The sequence below is a fragment of the Gorilla gorilla genome, chromosome 19 (genome assembly GCF_029281585.2).
Source record: "Gorilla gorilla gorilla isolate KB3781 chromosome 19, NHGRI_mGorGor1-v2.1_pri, whole genome shotgun sequence".
Classification (NCBI taxonomy): domain Eukaryota; kingdom Metazoa; phylum Chordata; class Mammalia; order Primates; family Hominidae; genus Gorilla; species Gorilla gorilla.
In genome coordinates this window covers 80171006-80185070 of record NC_073243.2, presented here as the reverse complement: position 1 = coordinate 80185070, position 14065 = coordinate 80171006, and the positions used below count along the sequence as shown (strand labels likewise).

The 14065-nt window shown below is 40.2% G+C and overlaps 1 protein-coding gene across 14 annotated transcripts in view; it reads right to left on the bottom strand.

The window, feature by feature from the left end:
- The window catches only part of RAI14 (retinoic acid induced 14), a 176214-nt gene that overhangs the window by 17557 nt on the left and 144592 nt on the right, over positions 1–14065 (bottom strand). For 9 of the 14 annotated variants that reach the window (XM_004058963.5, XM_055367686.2, XM_055367684.2 and 6 more), the window contains 8 exons: positions 11303–11367; positions 7219–7276; positions 6424–6494; positions 3960–4066; positions 3135–3313; positions 2873–2901; positions 1418–1504; positions 407–493 (listed from right to left, as the gene is read on the bottom strand). In XM_004058963.5, coding sequence (XP_004059011.5) covers positions 407–493; positions 1418–1504; positions 2873–2901; positions 3135–3313; positions 3960–4066; positions 6424–6494; positions 7219–7276; positions 11303–11367 — 683 coding nt within the window. The remainder of the gene's footprint in view (positions 1–406; positions 494–1417; positions 1505–2872; positions 2902–3134; positions 3314–3959; positions 4067–6423; positions 6495–7218; positions 7277–11302; positions 11368–14065) is intronic. The other 5 variants (XM_004058964.5, XM_055367693.2, XM_055367691.2 and 2 more) reach the window with 1 other exon arrangement.

Sequence of the window (14065 nt, the reverse complement as noted above, 5' to 3'; positions counted from 1 at the left end):
GGGTTTCGCCTTGTTGGCCAAGCTGGTCTTGAACTCCTGACCTCAGGTGATCTGCCCACCTTGGCCTCCCAAAGTGCTGGGATTCCAGGTGTGAGTCACTGCACCCAGCCCTCTTGTCTCTTTTTTTTTTAAAATGAAGAAAATCAATTATTGGTTTGTAAATTTAATTTATTCACTCAATGATTTTTTTAAAATTTTAAATTATTATGGATACAAACTAGCTGTACACATTCTTGCTTTATGGGGTCCATGCCAGAAAAAATAATCAAGGGGTACTTCACGGTGAAAAGGTTGTGAACCAATGATTCAGAAGTATATTCTGTTTTTCCCAGTGTTATATAACTTAAATCAAGTCTATCATGTATCTTAAAATACAGTAACAAAACTGAATACAGAAAGGAAATACCTTGAAGGGTGGTTCAGCAAAAAATACCGATTCCTTTCCCGATAGTGGCGTCGAAGTTATTGATCTTGGGGAGGAGACATCACTCAACTAAAAAGGAAACAAAATGAAAATCATCAATAAAGAATGTATCTTCAAACTCCTCTTCTCCAGTGCCGAAGAATCAACCTGTTTAACCAATGCAATGAAATCTAACAGTAAGTATCCTTGGCATCAATTAATTCAAGGGTAGAATATTTTCAGTGCAATTCAGCTACTTCAAATACTTTCTGAAAGTTTACAGAATATAACTGTGCTCCTATATTAGAATCACTTTTTAAAAAATCTATAAAACTTCTATTGCAGGTTAAGAATATTAATAAGTATGCTAACATACATTTAAAAAATACTTATGAGATGAGCTATTCCTCTGTACTGTTTAAATATGGATTATTCTCTTTATGGCCTATGAATTTTTAAATAACAAATTTCAATGTGTTTTTACCTGCCATTACATAAATTACTGAGCTTCCTCCTCTATGCAATGGTCACTATAAAGCTCAGAAATGAAAACTACTTTTAATATTAGCCAACCTTAAAAGCAATTAAAAAGGCAAATGTATTGCAGCAATGTTTTAAGAAACCAACTGAAATTCATTTTCAACTAATTGCCTCACTGGCTACTCATTCTCCCAGTCCTTACTAGATCTTTTAACATAAGGAACTAAAAATAAATTGAACTTATCTTAAGGGAAAGTTTCTGTGATAAGATTTTGAGAAATTTCCTTGAGACTTTTCAAAAAGAGGCTATTCGATTCTACTGTTTTTTTAAAAATAGATAAGAATCAACATTATTTCCATACTAATCATCAAAATCCTTCTTACCACAATTTGTAATTTAAAACTGCTAAGGAAAATGTTAAATATGCACTTAAAGGTCAGTTCTAAAACATTCCTTTTTGGCCTAAACAAAATGACAAATTTATGGCTTTCTTGTGGTGCGTTTATTGATTGTTGGTTTGCTTTTGTTTTTACCTGGGTAGGACTGATAGGAGGTGGTGGAGCTTTGCGTTTTTTTGGAGTTCCACTTCTTTCTGAGCTTATTTTAGAGACTTGGTCATGCTGAAAGTTATCACAGTCCAAAGAATGGAGGTGGGTTAGTTTGGTTAGTAAAGTCTGGGCAAGTAGCTTTATCAAACACATGAGAAAAACCTCAAAAGTTCATGCATTTCTTACTTTATCAAAATCTGAAATCTGCTACCAACATAAAAATAAATAATATGCATGCGCAAGTATTCTCCTAGCAGCCCATGCTTTAATAGCAAGAAAATAAAAACACATGAGACAAAACCAGATTAGGTTGGTGTGGAGAACTGGGAAAGTAGAGGTTGAGGTCTACTACAACTTAGAATCCAGAATACAATCACAGTCAGCTTTCTGTATTAATGAAAAGCAACGGTATTTCCCACATGTCTGCATTACTTCCATTCCTTTTTTTAAAGACTATAAATATGAGGGAAAGGGATAACTTCATTTTTGAAGGTTACTGATAAGTAATACAGTTAGCACATAAATTCAGTATTGAGTATTTGCTGTTTATGATTTCTTCAAGAACGTAGATGTGTAAATAAATAACCAACCAAACATATACTGTTCACCAAAAAAACAGATAGTGACGATATATTTTTAGAAAAAACTACACAATAACAGGGCAAACTCAATTTCTACTTTGTGTAACACCACATGACATTCTAGAAAAACCCTAATTAAAAGAAAAGGCTAAATTCTCTTATTTTCATTAAATAGCTAACATTTACTGGCCGTAGCTCTGTAGCTCATGTGATATTACAAGTATTTAAAACAGTGTTATTCAGTTACAGAGTTTAAGCCACATCAAACATTTTCACACCAATAGGAAGTATGAGTTAGTACATTTCAGAAAAAGATGAACATATAAGTAGCAAGTTTAAAGTTACATGCTTTTGAAATAAAGCAAATTATTAAGGAAACCTTTACCACCTTTTTTTTTTTTTGAGACGGAGTTTCACTCTTGTTGCCCAGGATGGAGTGCAATCGTGCAATCTCAGCTCACCGCAACCTCCGCCTCCCGGGTTCAAGTGATTCTCCTGCCTCAGCCTCCTGAGCAGCTGGGATTACAGGCATGCACCACCATGCCCGGCTAATTTTGTAATTTTAGTAGAGGCGGGGTTTCTCCATGTTGGTCAGGGTGGTCTTGAACTCCCGACCTCAGGTGATCCACCAGCCTCGGCCTCCCAAAGTGCTGGGATTACAGGCGTGAGCCACCGGCCCAGCCCAGCAACCTTTAACACCTTATAACAATGACTCATTTATTCAAAGATATTTCAGTCCCTAAGTATTTTCAATATAGTCTTTATTACTTTACTAGTGGACCAGAGTGGTTAAATCTGAACATTTTTAAATTCCCACAAGCATAAATGAAACATAGAAGCCTCCCCCAAAGATAAATACCTGCTTTGGTTTTGTTGGGGTCTTTAAATCTATAGAGGAAAAAGTGAAAAAAAGAACTATAAGAAGCATAATGATTCATATTCACTTTGGGTGGGGGGATACACACACATACACCATATACAATATTTTTTAACACTCCATTTTTTTCAAGAATATGTTTAAAAGAATAATAAAATATATCATATTGCACACATTCCTTTATCCTTTGGGGAAAATGGAGTGGATAAACTTAAAACAACATTGGCTATTTTCTTTTACATACCAGCATCCTGAGAGATTTTTGATAATAGAAGGCTTTGAATTCCTGCATTTTCTGAGAGTTTGGAATAATGTAAGGCATTGTGTCCAAGAGAATCTACAAGGTTTAGGTCTGCACCCTTTTTAATTAAGGCTTCCACAACGTTAGAGCTGCCAATCTCGCAGGCCAGCATGAGAGCAGTTCTAAAGGAAAAAAGAGAACCAAAATTAGTACTAAGAGAATGTAAAAAGTCTTTCTTGGGAAATCAGTTGTCTTAAAAAAAGAGAAAAGAAGATTAAGTGCAGTTAAACCTTTATTACACTTAATCTTCAGGGAATTCGAAGTGGAATGCAATCAAGATGAAATTAGGTGTTTTTTTTTTTTTAAACTTCAGATTAAATCAAAACATTAAACCACATTTAGTCAAACACCACAATCTTCTATACTATTTGGCACAATATGATGGGATTTAATATGACTGGCATGAATCTTATCCTTGTTTTACCTCAAGCATTTTAAATAACATATATATTTCTAAGACCATTTCTCCAAAACAACCAATAGGTTTGTTTTATTTTGCATAGAAAGTCACAGGAAATTGTTTATTCACATTAGCATTTAATAGTCTCCTCACAGACTTAGCCAGCAATGATGTCCACAGATGTCTGGGGAAAATTGCTTTAAAGTCAACATAGATTCTTGATTATCAGAAACAGTAGAACTTTAAAAAGGTAAGAAGTTAAAAATCCCTTATAACAAATGATCCAAAATATAGCTGTGATATTTTGAAATACTCTCAGAATGTGGGTATCACTGAAGTCACATGATTTCTGCCTAATTCTGGAGTACCTTCCACTTTTGTTCCTGGAATTGACATCTGCTCCATGATCCAGGAGAAAGTGACAGATCTCACTGTGACCATTTTGTACAGCAAGAAGCAGCGGTATATTCCCATCCTAGGAGACAAATTCAGATTTAGATTTTACCTCAGGCACAAAATGCCAGAATTGCAAAAGTCAGCCCCTGTTTTTTGCACGTTTTTCTCCTGACTTGGACTGCTGACTGCTGATCTGATATCTAGTCCAACCTGATATTCTGTACCCCTACAGAGTCACGATTGTATGTTGGCACAACTCTTGTTATGGAATTTTACTGAATGCTAGCTTTTACGTAGGAGCTCCAGGTTCCTGCGGCTGCTTATGCCCTTGGCTATCACTGTTTGGGTGATTGTGAGAGAGGACAGAACACAAAGTGTGTAAAGGCTCAAGGCAAGTGTACCGGGTATACTGAGGGACGGTGCTGGAGAAAGGAAGGGCGTGTCTCCGCACGACACCAGAAGATCCCACTGCCCTGTAGGCAGCTTATTCCCAGTGCACTAATCATTATATATCCTGCCATTCCACTTTTACCAGAAAGTGTACCCTTTAGTAATCTTGCTATGCATCAAAATATAACATAAATTAAGAGCCTATGTCTGTTACTAACACATGACTAGATAAAGAAATGGATAGAAAGAATAATTATGTCATGACAATTGCAACCCCTTTGGGAAAAAGGAAATCTAGGTCTCCAACTCATATACAAACTATGTCAGGTGGATCAAGCATTTAAACATTACAATATAAAACAAATGATGAAAAATACTAGAAGAATATACATAAGTATTTTTTGTAATCTTAGGTCTGACACAAACCATAAAGAGCAGTTGTTATTTTGTTTTTTTTCTGGAATATACCCTATAAATCCATCAACAGTGAGTTTTAAGGTAGAAGCATTCAATAGGCAAAGGGAAAAGATGTTACAATATATCCAACTATTTAAAATTACAAGTGCTGCTTAAAGATTGAGTATTGTCATAAAGAATTTCAGATAGGTTTCTGGGCACTATCTCTGTGAAGTTATACTACTTTCTGCTTAGGAAGTACTGAACTTCAAGGAATATGAATTTATTTACAGATTCTATCTAGTCACTTCACAGTATCTCCATCAAATATAAGTGTATGCATGTCAGTTCTCATACTGCAACATGAAATATAACCCCATGACAGAACCATGTGATAGGTATATAAATTTATTCTCAAAGTAGCCTGGTGAAGTTAAAATAGCCTAGTAATGGTCTTCAAAGTTGGGAGATTCTACGTAGAAGTTATCCAAGTGCAGAAAGAAAGTAGTAAAATTTCTATTTAGACTTATTTTTAAAAATCAAGAAATTAAGCTTTATTTGTAATTACATTGATGGTAGAAAACATGTATAGCCGTAGAAATAAATATACCTATATAGGAAATATATGCTGCAAAATGTTTTACTAATGTTTTAGAAGCTAATTAACCTTCTTCCCAGTTTAGAAGAAAAAAAAAAGTGCAGCTCTCTGCCAGAGCTCATTTAATTTTATATAAACACACTCTTTGAGGCTGAAGCAAATCTGACTGATTTTCAATGTGAAAATAAAATATAAAAACTGTTCTTGGAGTTATTTCTAAACAGAACTAACATCAGAATCATCTGTCTCAGAAAAATCGGATTCATCAAATGAATCTTCAGCCACGAACTCTTTGAGAACGATATTAACATCACACATAGGGATGCTACGTTTTCTAGGATTTGACATTTTCAGTGGTCGAGAATTACTACATTTTGTAAATGGAAATACCACTACTAAAAACAGAATGCTATAAACAGAATGATGTCTTTTGTTTCCAAAGTCAATATACTAGAGTGATGCGAAAATAATAATAATAAAAATGAGATATTTCGTGGCAAAGTTATCTTGAGGTAAATGCTGTATCCCCAAAAGCCACTGGTGAGTATTCTTGGAGCAAATGGGAAAAGGGTTAAGAGTAATACATAAATCCATTTTGCAGAAGAGAATCTAGGTTGAAAAGCAATAGAATTTGCCCAATACTTAGTCGTCTAAAACAGCAGTACCCAACCCAGGGGCTGCAGATCAGTACCAGTCTGTGGCCTGTTAGGATCCGGCTGCACAGTGGGGAGTAAGTGGCAGGTGAGTGAGCATTACTGCCTATAAGATCAGCAGCAGTACTGGATTCTCATAGGAGCACAAACCCTATTGTGAACTGAGCACGTGAGGGATCTAGGTTGTGCACTCCAATGCCTGATGACCTGAGCTGCAGTAGTTTCATCCTGAAACCATCCCCACCCCCATCCATGGAAAAATTATCTTCCCCAAAATCAGCCCCCGATGCCAAAAAGGTTGGGGACTGCTAGTCTAAAGTCTCAGTGACTCTAGAGGTATCCCATTGAGCTCTAGAAACCAGTGTCCACCTCTGCCTCTAGTGACCACCTGGTACTTACCAAATCTTTGAGGTTTATGGGGCTCTTGTGTTCACAGAGAATCTGCACAGCTTGAAGGCAGCCCTGAGCCGCTGGGGGAAGGAAAATATAAATACCACAGCCAATCACACAGTTATTCACAACCAGGGGTATCAGATACTTCAGGAAGGAAATGTTCATGTTCTACCCACTCTAAATATATTCACTCTAGTTGCATTGAAGAGAAATGGTATTAGGAAGGTTAAGAGTGAGGTGTTTAAAATTACTGCTTAATTTCAGAGTTATGGAGGCCTAAAGCCAGTGACTGCCAGTTGCCTTTAGGCAAATATTTGGCTCAGGTTTTCACAGGACTTAGCTTTTCCACAACTAGCAATAAAACACATGTGTAAATCTAATCACTCAGTTCAGTGTCAACATTTGTCACTTCAAGTTGTGTAATCGTACTAAACAAAATGTTACTAAATAAAATTGACTGATGTTCATCATAATACTCAAATCAAAAAGTCTGTATCACACATTACCTGAAATCCACAAATGCTTAGAATATCTCTTAGTTTAAAAAGGAACCTTAAATTAGTTAAAATATATTAATCGTGATAATTTTCAGTGGTTAGGTGGCAAAGCAATTGATGAATTCTAGGCATATGCCTCGGTAAAACTGTGTATGTTTTACAAACAGAGTAAAATGGGAATGTTTAGAAATGATGACAGAAAAGAGCACCAGGAATAGTATGGAAGGTTAATGGCCTGAATAAGGAAAAAGAAAAGTTGGTGTTTCTAATGGCAGAAGAAGACAAATAGGAGAATGAAAGTTACCTGCATAATGTAAAGCTGTTTTCCCAGAGCTGTCAACACTTTCGGCTGGGCATTTAGACTATAAGACAAAAATAAATACATCCATATAATAAAATACCCTGCCCCAATTCTATTCAGTTCAGACTTTTCCTGCAAGGTATGATGTGACTTATTAGGAAGACTATTAACATAAATAAGCCCCAACTGCTGTGTTCCAGGGGCCTACAGTCTCCTATGGGGAAGGAGACTTATGTCTTTGGGATGGGCAAACTCTCCCCTCTTTGCTGCTTCACCTGTCTGTTCCTCTCCTTCCCTCATCACTCCAGCACCCCACCAGCTAATAGACATACTCTAGGCTCTCTCATCTCGATCCTTTCTTTTCCCCCATCTCCTGCCCTTTCTGTCCCCCTTCACGAAACCAGCTTTCTCTTAAGGATTACCCACATGCAGTCCACGCACCCTCACCTCCATTCACTCCCAAAACCACTGCAGTTGGGTGTCCCCTCTCGAGTCCAAAGAGATGGCCTTGGTCAAGGTCACCAAAAACCTTCATGTTTCCAATGACGATAAACATTTCTGTCCTCCTCTCTCCAACCTCTCAGCTCCTAGAGCCCTGCTTGGCTCATCTTATTCTGCTTTTCCTCTTGCGGCTCCTCCTCTAGCCAAACAGAAAACCTCAGGGCTCCTCAGTGTTCTTCCTCTAAGCTCTTTTCCCTGGTAAGCTCCTCCACACCCACAACCTGAAATATCATCTAGAAGAATGAACGCTAGTGACTCCCAAATGCGGAGGTCCTAACAGTAACAACAATAAGTGCTATGTAAGTATTAGCTCTCACGTGCCAGGCACTGTTCAAAGAACTGCTTTATGTCCCCTAACAACACGAGGTAGATACTATCATTACTTCCACTTTCAGATGAAGAAACGGAGGCACAAAAAAGTTGATAATTTGCTCAAGTCACAGTAAATGGCAGAGCCAAGATTCAAACTCAGACAGGCTGGGCTAGGGCCTGTATTCTTACTCATACACAAAAGTTGTCATCTTCAAGCACTAGGCTTGATAACCCACTGCCTACTTCACATCTCTGCTCTGATGTCTTATTAGCATCTCAAAGGCCCAGCCAAAATCTCTGGCTTCCCCTCCCCCGTGCCCCACCTGCTCCTCCCTGACTACCTTCTCCATCAACAGCATCATCATCAGTCTAGACATTGAACCAGACACCAGCGATTCAGCTTTGATTCCTCCTCATCCTCCACCCCCTTCCCCCTCCCCTCTTCCTCATCCCATATGTAGTGGACCACCATGTCCTGTCAATTTTTTTCTCCAAAACTCACCTCCAATCTACCCTCTTCCCTTTCTTGTTACCGACATCCTTTTCTAGGACAGCGTCTTCTCACCTGAACAGCTAAGGTAGCCTCCTGGCAGGTCTCCCCAGTTCTGCATTTTTCCCTTTTATCAATTCTCTAAATAAATAGAATTCTCTTTTAAAACTGTGACTCTCACTGTCTACTTAAAAGCCCCTCAAAGTTCCATGCTGTACTTAGGATGAACTGCAGTCAAGCCCATCATGACATACAAAAGGCCCTACATCCTGTGCTGCTTTCCTCCTTACTTGCTCTGCCCCAGGCCCACACACTGGCGTTCTTCCCTCCCTGGCCAGCACCTTTCTGACTTCAGGTCCTTTGCACACATTGTACCATTTGCTTAGAATGCTTTCCTTGTGGCTCTTTGCATCCTTGGGAGGTCTCAGCTTAAATATCACCTCCTTCACGAGGCCTTCCATGAACCTTCACCTCTGATTCCTCTCTTACAGTAACCCGTTAGCTTCCTTTTTACTGCTGTGCAATCTGTAATGTTTATTTGTGGATTGTTTACCAGACTGGGAGCTCCACTGGGATAGGGGCTGCTGTTTGTCACTGCTTGACACGATGCACAGTGCCCAAGAAACACAGTATGAGAAAGGGCGGGAGGAATAGCTGAGGGTTCGGGAAGGAAGAGAGCTCATTTGTTTTTTGTTTTTTGTTTGTTTGTTTGTTTTTGAGATGGAGTCTCGCCCTGTCACCCAGGCTGAAGTGTAGTGGCGAAATCTTGGCTCGCTGCAACCTCCACCTCCCAGGTTCAAGTGATTCTCCTGCCTCAGCCTCTCGAGTAGCTGGGATTACAGGCATGCACCACCATGCCCGGCTAATTTTCGTATTTTTTAGAAGAGATGGGGTTTCACCATGTTGGCCAGGCTGGTCACGAACTCATGGCCTCAAGTGATCCACCCACCTCAGCCTCCCAAAGTGCTAGGATTACAGGCGTGAGCCACTGCACCCAGCCTGAGAGAGCTTATTTGAATTTGAAGAATCTCAAAAGGCTCTATTTGTGCTCATTGCCGTGAGAAGGAAGAACTTTACCTTGGTAGCCACTGGAGAGGGTGAATGGCTCCAGCAGACGGGCAATAAGAGCAAAAGCCTGGAGAGCCCAGGGAGATCTGTAAATGCAGAGAGTATAGGAGTGGGGGGCAGCAGGAGGTAATGGGGATCACAGCACAGAGAGCCTGGGCTACTGAGACAAGAGGTGAAGAACTGGCTAGAGTGCAAAGAGGAATAGGACCTGGGAAAACAGCCCAACAGGAGGACACAGCTGAGGTTTTAACCACCATCCAGGAAGAAGAACAATCTGAATGGTTTGGCAGTGAGAGGAGGTAATAACACACTACCACGCTAGTGAAATGTCTGCCCTTCCGTGGTAAGAAGAATGGAGATTAAGTTACGACTTACCATGCTTTGGCCTAATTTTAAAACAGCACAAGGAACTGTTTAAAGGCTTCAAAGATTCTGAAGAAAAACCAATCCATTTGCATAACCAGATATAAGATTACATTAGAGACTAGAATATCTGGTTCTTGCCCACAAGAACATCCAGCTTGTCAGGTTAATTCTTCCTTAAAATCAGAGTCAGATGCAAAGTCTGGATAGCCAAGCCAGAATGGGAATGGAGATTTGAAACATAAATCAATTACTTAAAAATTGAGGTAGGGCCAAGGATATGGAGGCAGAGAGCTTGAGCAATGATTTTCACTTATCCAGAGTGTCTGGTCCCAGAAGAGGCAGGTAAGAAAAGTTATATTTTAGTTGTCTTCAAAGGGAAGCCTCATAATACAACATCACAGACATTAATCTATTTTTCTTGAATTTAGCTTCAAAGACCTGTTAAGGTTAAGCGTTCTTGGAACTGGCAATAGCTTGCATCATGTAACGCAAGACAAGAAGCTGTGTGATCAACAGCACAGGACAAGTTGAAGAATGTGACCACATTTCTGCATTAGAATTTCAAAGCCAAATTAAAGCAAGATGCTGGGTCCCAAATAGTGCTTGTGAAGGCCAAGACAACAGTTCAACAGAACAGACAGTACAAGCAAACACGTATTTTATTGCTCTATGCTGTTCCTGAAAACAGCCAGTTTGCATTTTGACTGGCAACAACTGGATGTTACCGTATGGATGGCTATTGGGAGTTCATTAAATATTCATCTTTAAAGATTTATGGAAGTTGTCACTTTAAGGGATCATTACAAACTTCCTGGCAAGATTTTTGAACCAGGGAGTTGGCTGAAAATTATAAAGAAGAATAAAACCAAGGACTTAAACAAAACCCAAGAACTGAAGCTCATCAAGTTACATATGAGGAAATAATGGTTGAAAGTTTGCTTCTCAAAGAAGAGCTGCATTCTACTGATGATTTCACAATACTAGGATACTGGAGATCCTGTGTTGTAAGGATCTCCAACAGCTTAGAAACCGATGTTTTAAAAACTTACACTATTTAGAGGGTGTAAGTCCTTCAGCAAAGAAAAGAAGGAACCAAATAAAGGGGAGAAAAAGGCTAGATCCCAAAAAAGACACTCCAATTTTGATTAGATCCTCTTCTCTGCCAGTGGAGTTGCTATGGAGACAGTCTTCTCCTTGGCTATCATTTCAGTCATGAAGCTTAGGAAACACAGGTTTGGGGACAGTATTTAAAGGAGTGTGTATGGAGGGTGTGTTTGTTCTTTCACAAATATGATTACTTTCAAATTGTAAAACCGACACATTTATAATTCTAAGTTGTCACCAGCTTACCTGAAGGAGCTTCCTGATGCATTCATGGTGGCTGTTCTTGGCTGCGAGATGTAAGGCGCTGTGTCCTAAATGGATTTTTTCAAATAATAATTTTTTTTAAAAAGGCCACACTTTTAAAAAAATCTCTTTCTTATATATGAGAAGACAGCTATAAGGACATAGGTTGTTATCCAAACAAGACGGAACTGTGTTTTTTTGTTTTTTGAGACAGGGTCTCACTCTGTCACCCAGGCTGGAATGCAGTGACGTGATCATGGCTCTCTGCAGCCTCAACCTCCCGGGCTAAAGTGATCCTCCCACCTCAGCCTCCCAAGTTGCTGGGCGTATAGCCTCCCAGGTAGCATGACACCACACCTGGGTAATTTTTGTATTTTTTGTAGAGATGAGATTTCGCCACGTTGCGCAAGCTGATCTCGAACTCCTGAGCTCAAGCAGTCTTCCTGCCTTGGCCTCCCAAAGTGCTGGGATTACAGGCATGAGCTACTGTGCCTGGGCTAGAACTGTTATTCTTGTGAGTGGGAAGAATCGAGCATCCCCCATCCCCTATCCCACCTACTGGATGACATTCACAGGTTCCAACTGCTGTTGTCTTGGGGTGAAAAGCAGCTCCAGGCTAGACGCTTGCGGTGGATTCATGATAATGCAGCTCAGCAGCTCTGCTTTCAGCTGTCAATATGTTTGCCAAACATCCTGTGTCCATAAGAGCCATGCCAGGCTATGCCCACCACAGGCTGAGGAATCCAGTGAAGGCAACCCACAAGCCAGCAGAATACATCAAAGATCCACACACTTCAGCCCCTACTCTTGACATCTCATTTCCCTCTTCTCTCAATGTACTCCAGCCCTGAATGGAAATTACCTGGAGTTTTCTGATTTTCAAAGTTCTTATATAGAAGAAGGGAGAGAGTTGTAAAATTCTCAATGAGGCCTTTCCTGACTTTCTCGTTTCAAATTCCAATTTCTCCCTAATTATTTTACCCCCACTCCCTGCTTTATTTCTTTATCCTTCATAGCACTTAGCAGCTTCTATCACTCCCTTTTACCTCTTTCTCTATACAGACACACACTTATATAGTTAATTATTTTTCCCCCTATGAGAATATAAGCTTGGTGAGGACAGACACCCCTGTTGATTCCCTGCTGTATCTCTAGTATTGACAACTCTGCTGCTGCACAGTAGGCTCTCAATACATTTCTGTCCATCTGAATTAGAGGGTATGCTAATTTCAAATGTCTGGATTGGGGGACCTGGGGAGAGGGTCAGAGCAGAGGACCTGACCACTACCAGACACCCCACCACACCTAGTAAACTCTTAATCCTGGATTTCCCAAGCTATTTGACATAATATAACACCTGTAGATAACTCCCATACTTTAGGACATGTTTAAAGCACTTTCTCAACCTTAGCACCATTAACCTTATAAGCTGGATAATTGCTGTGGGTGGTTGTCCTATGCAGTACAGGACGTTAGGCAGCCTCGCTGGCCTCTATCCACTAGAGGTCCAAATGTGACAATCAAACATGTCTCTAGACATTGCCAAATGTCCCCTGCGGGGCAATATCAAGCCCAGTTCATCAGAACCACTGACTTCGAGGAACAATTTCTTTTCTTTTTTTTTTCTGAGCCCAGGCTGGAATGGAGTAGCACAAGCATGGCTCACTGTAGCCAAGATCTCCTGATGTCAAGTGATCCTCCCACCTCAGACTCCCTAGTAGCTGGGACCACAGGTGTATGCCACCACACTTGGCTAAATTTTGGTAGAGCTGGGGGTCTCGCTATGATGCCCAGGCTAGTCTCAAACTCCTGTCCTCAAGCAATCCTCCTGCCTCGGCCTCACAAAGTGCAGGGATTACAGGCATGAGCCACCATTCCTGGCCAACAACTTCTTTATACGATGGTGGCCCAGGCCCCAAATACCTTTTTTTTTTTTTTTTTTTGAGAAAGTCTTATCTGTCATTCAGGCTGGAGTGCAGTGGCGCCATCTCGGCTCACTGCAACCTCTGCCTCCCGGGTTCAAGCGATTTTCCTGCCTCAGCCTCCCTAGTAGCTGGGATTACAGGTGCGTGCCACCATGCCCGGCTAATTTTTGTATTTTAGTAGAGATGGGGTTTCACCATGTTGGCCAGGCTGGTCTCGAACTCCTGATCTCAGGTGATCCACCCACCTTGGCCTCCCAAAGTGCTGGATTACAGGCATGAGCCACTGCACCTGGCCCCATTTTTCTTTCTAAATCAGTCTTCAGTCTGTAACACTGACCAGAAATTCACTAATTAGAGAATCATATAGCTAGGAAACACTGTATTTAAAAACTAGTGGGCCATAGGGCTATGGTGAATGGCATAAAAATGTGTAAAGTCAAATGATCCGATTCCTTCTATTTTGAATTCAGCTGTACGGAGAGATTTTTAGGGTAGGTGTGAGGGAGAGTTGTTTCATCAGCATAGGCTACTGAGAGACAGGAATCCCTCTGTCCCCTCCCAAAAGGAGGAGGATGAACAAAATTTAAAAATGAAGGAAGAGAGATTCTTGGAAGTAAGAAGACAAAGATTTTCTCTTCCTCCTCCTCCTGTTATATTATATGAGATCCCTCCTTCCAGAGTGTATGAAGAATAACTGTGTATGAGTTTAGTTACATGATACATTTTATAAATAGGCTTTGGTGGAGTAGCTTGGCCCTCCAACCATCACTTATACCACTGTTTCTATGGACAAGCACATTCTGAGTTTTAAACAAATGCCTTACAAATGAAGTTTTGGAAC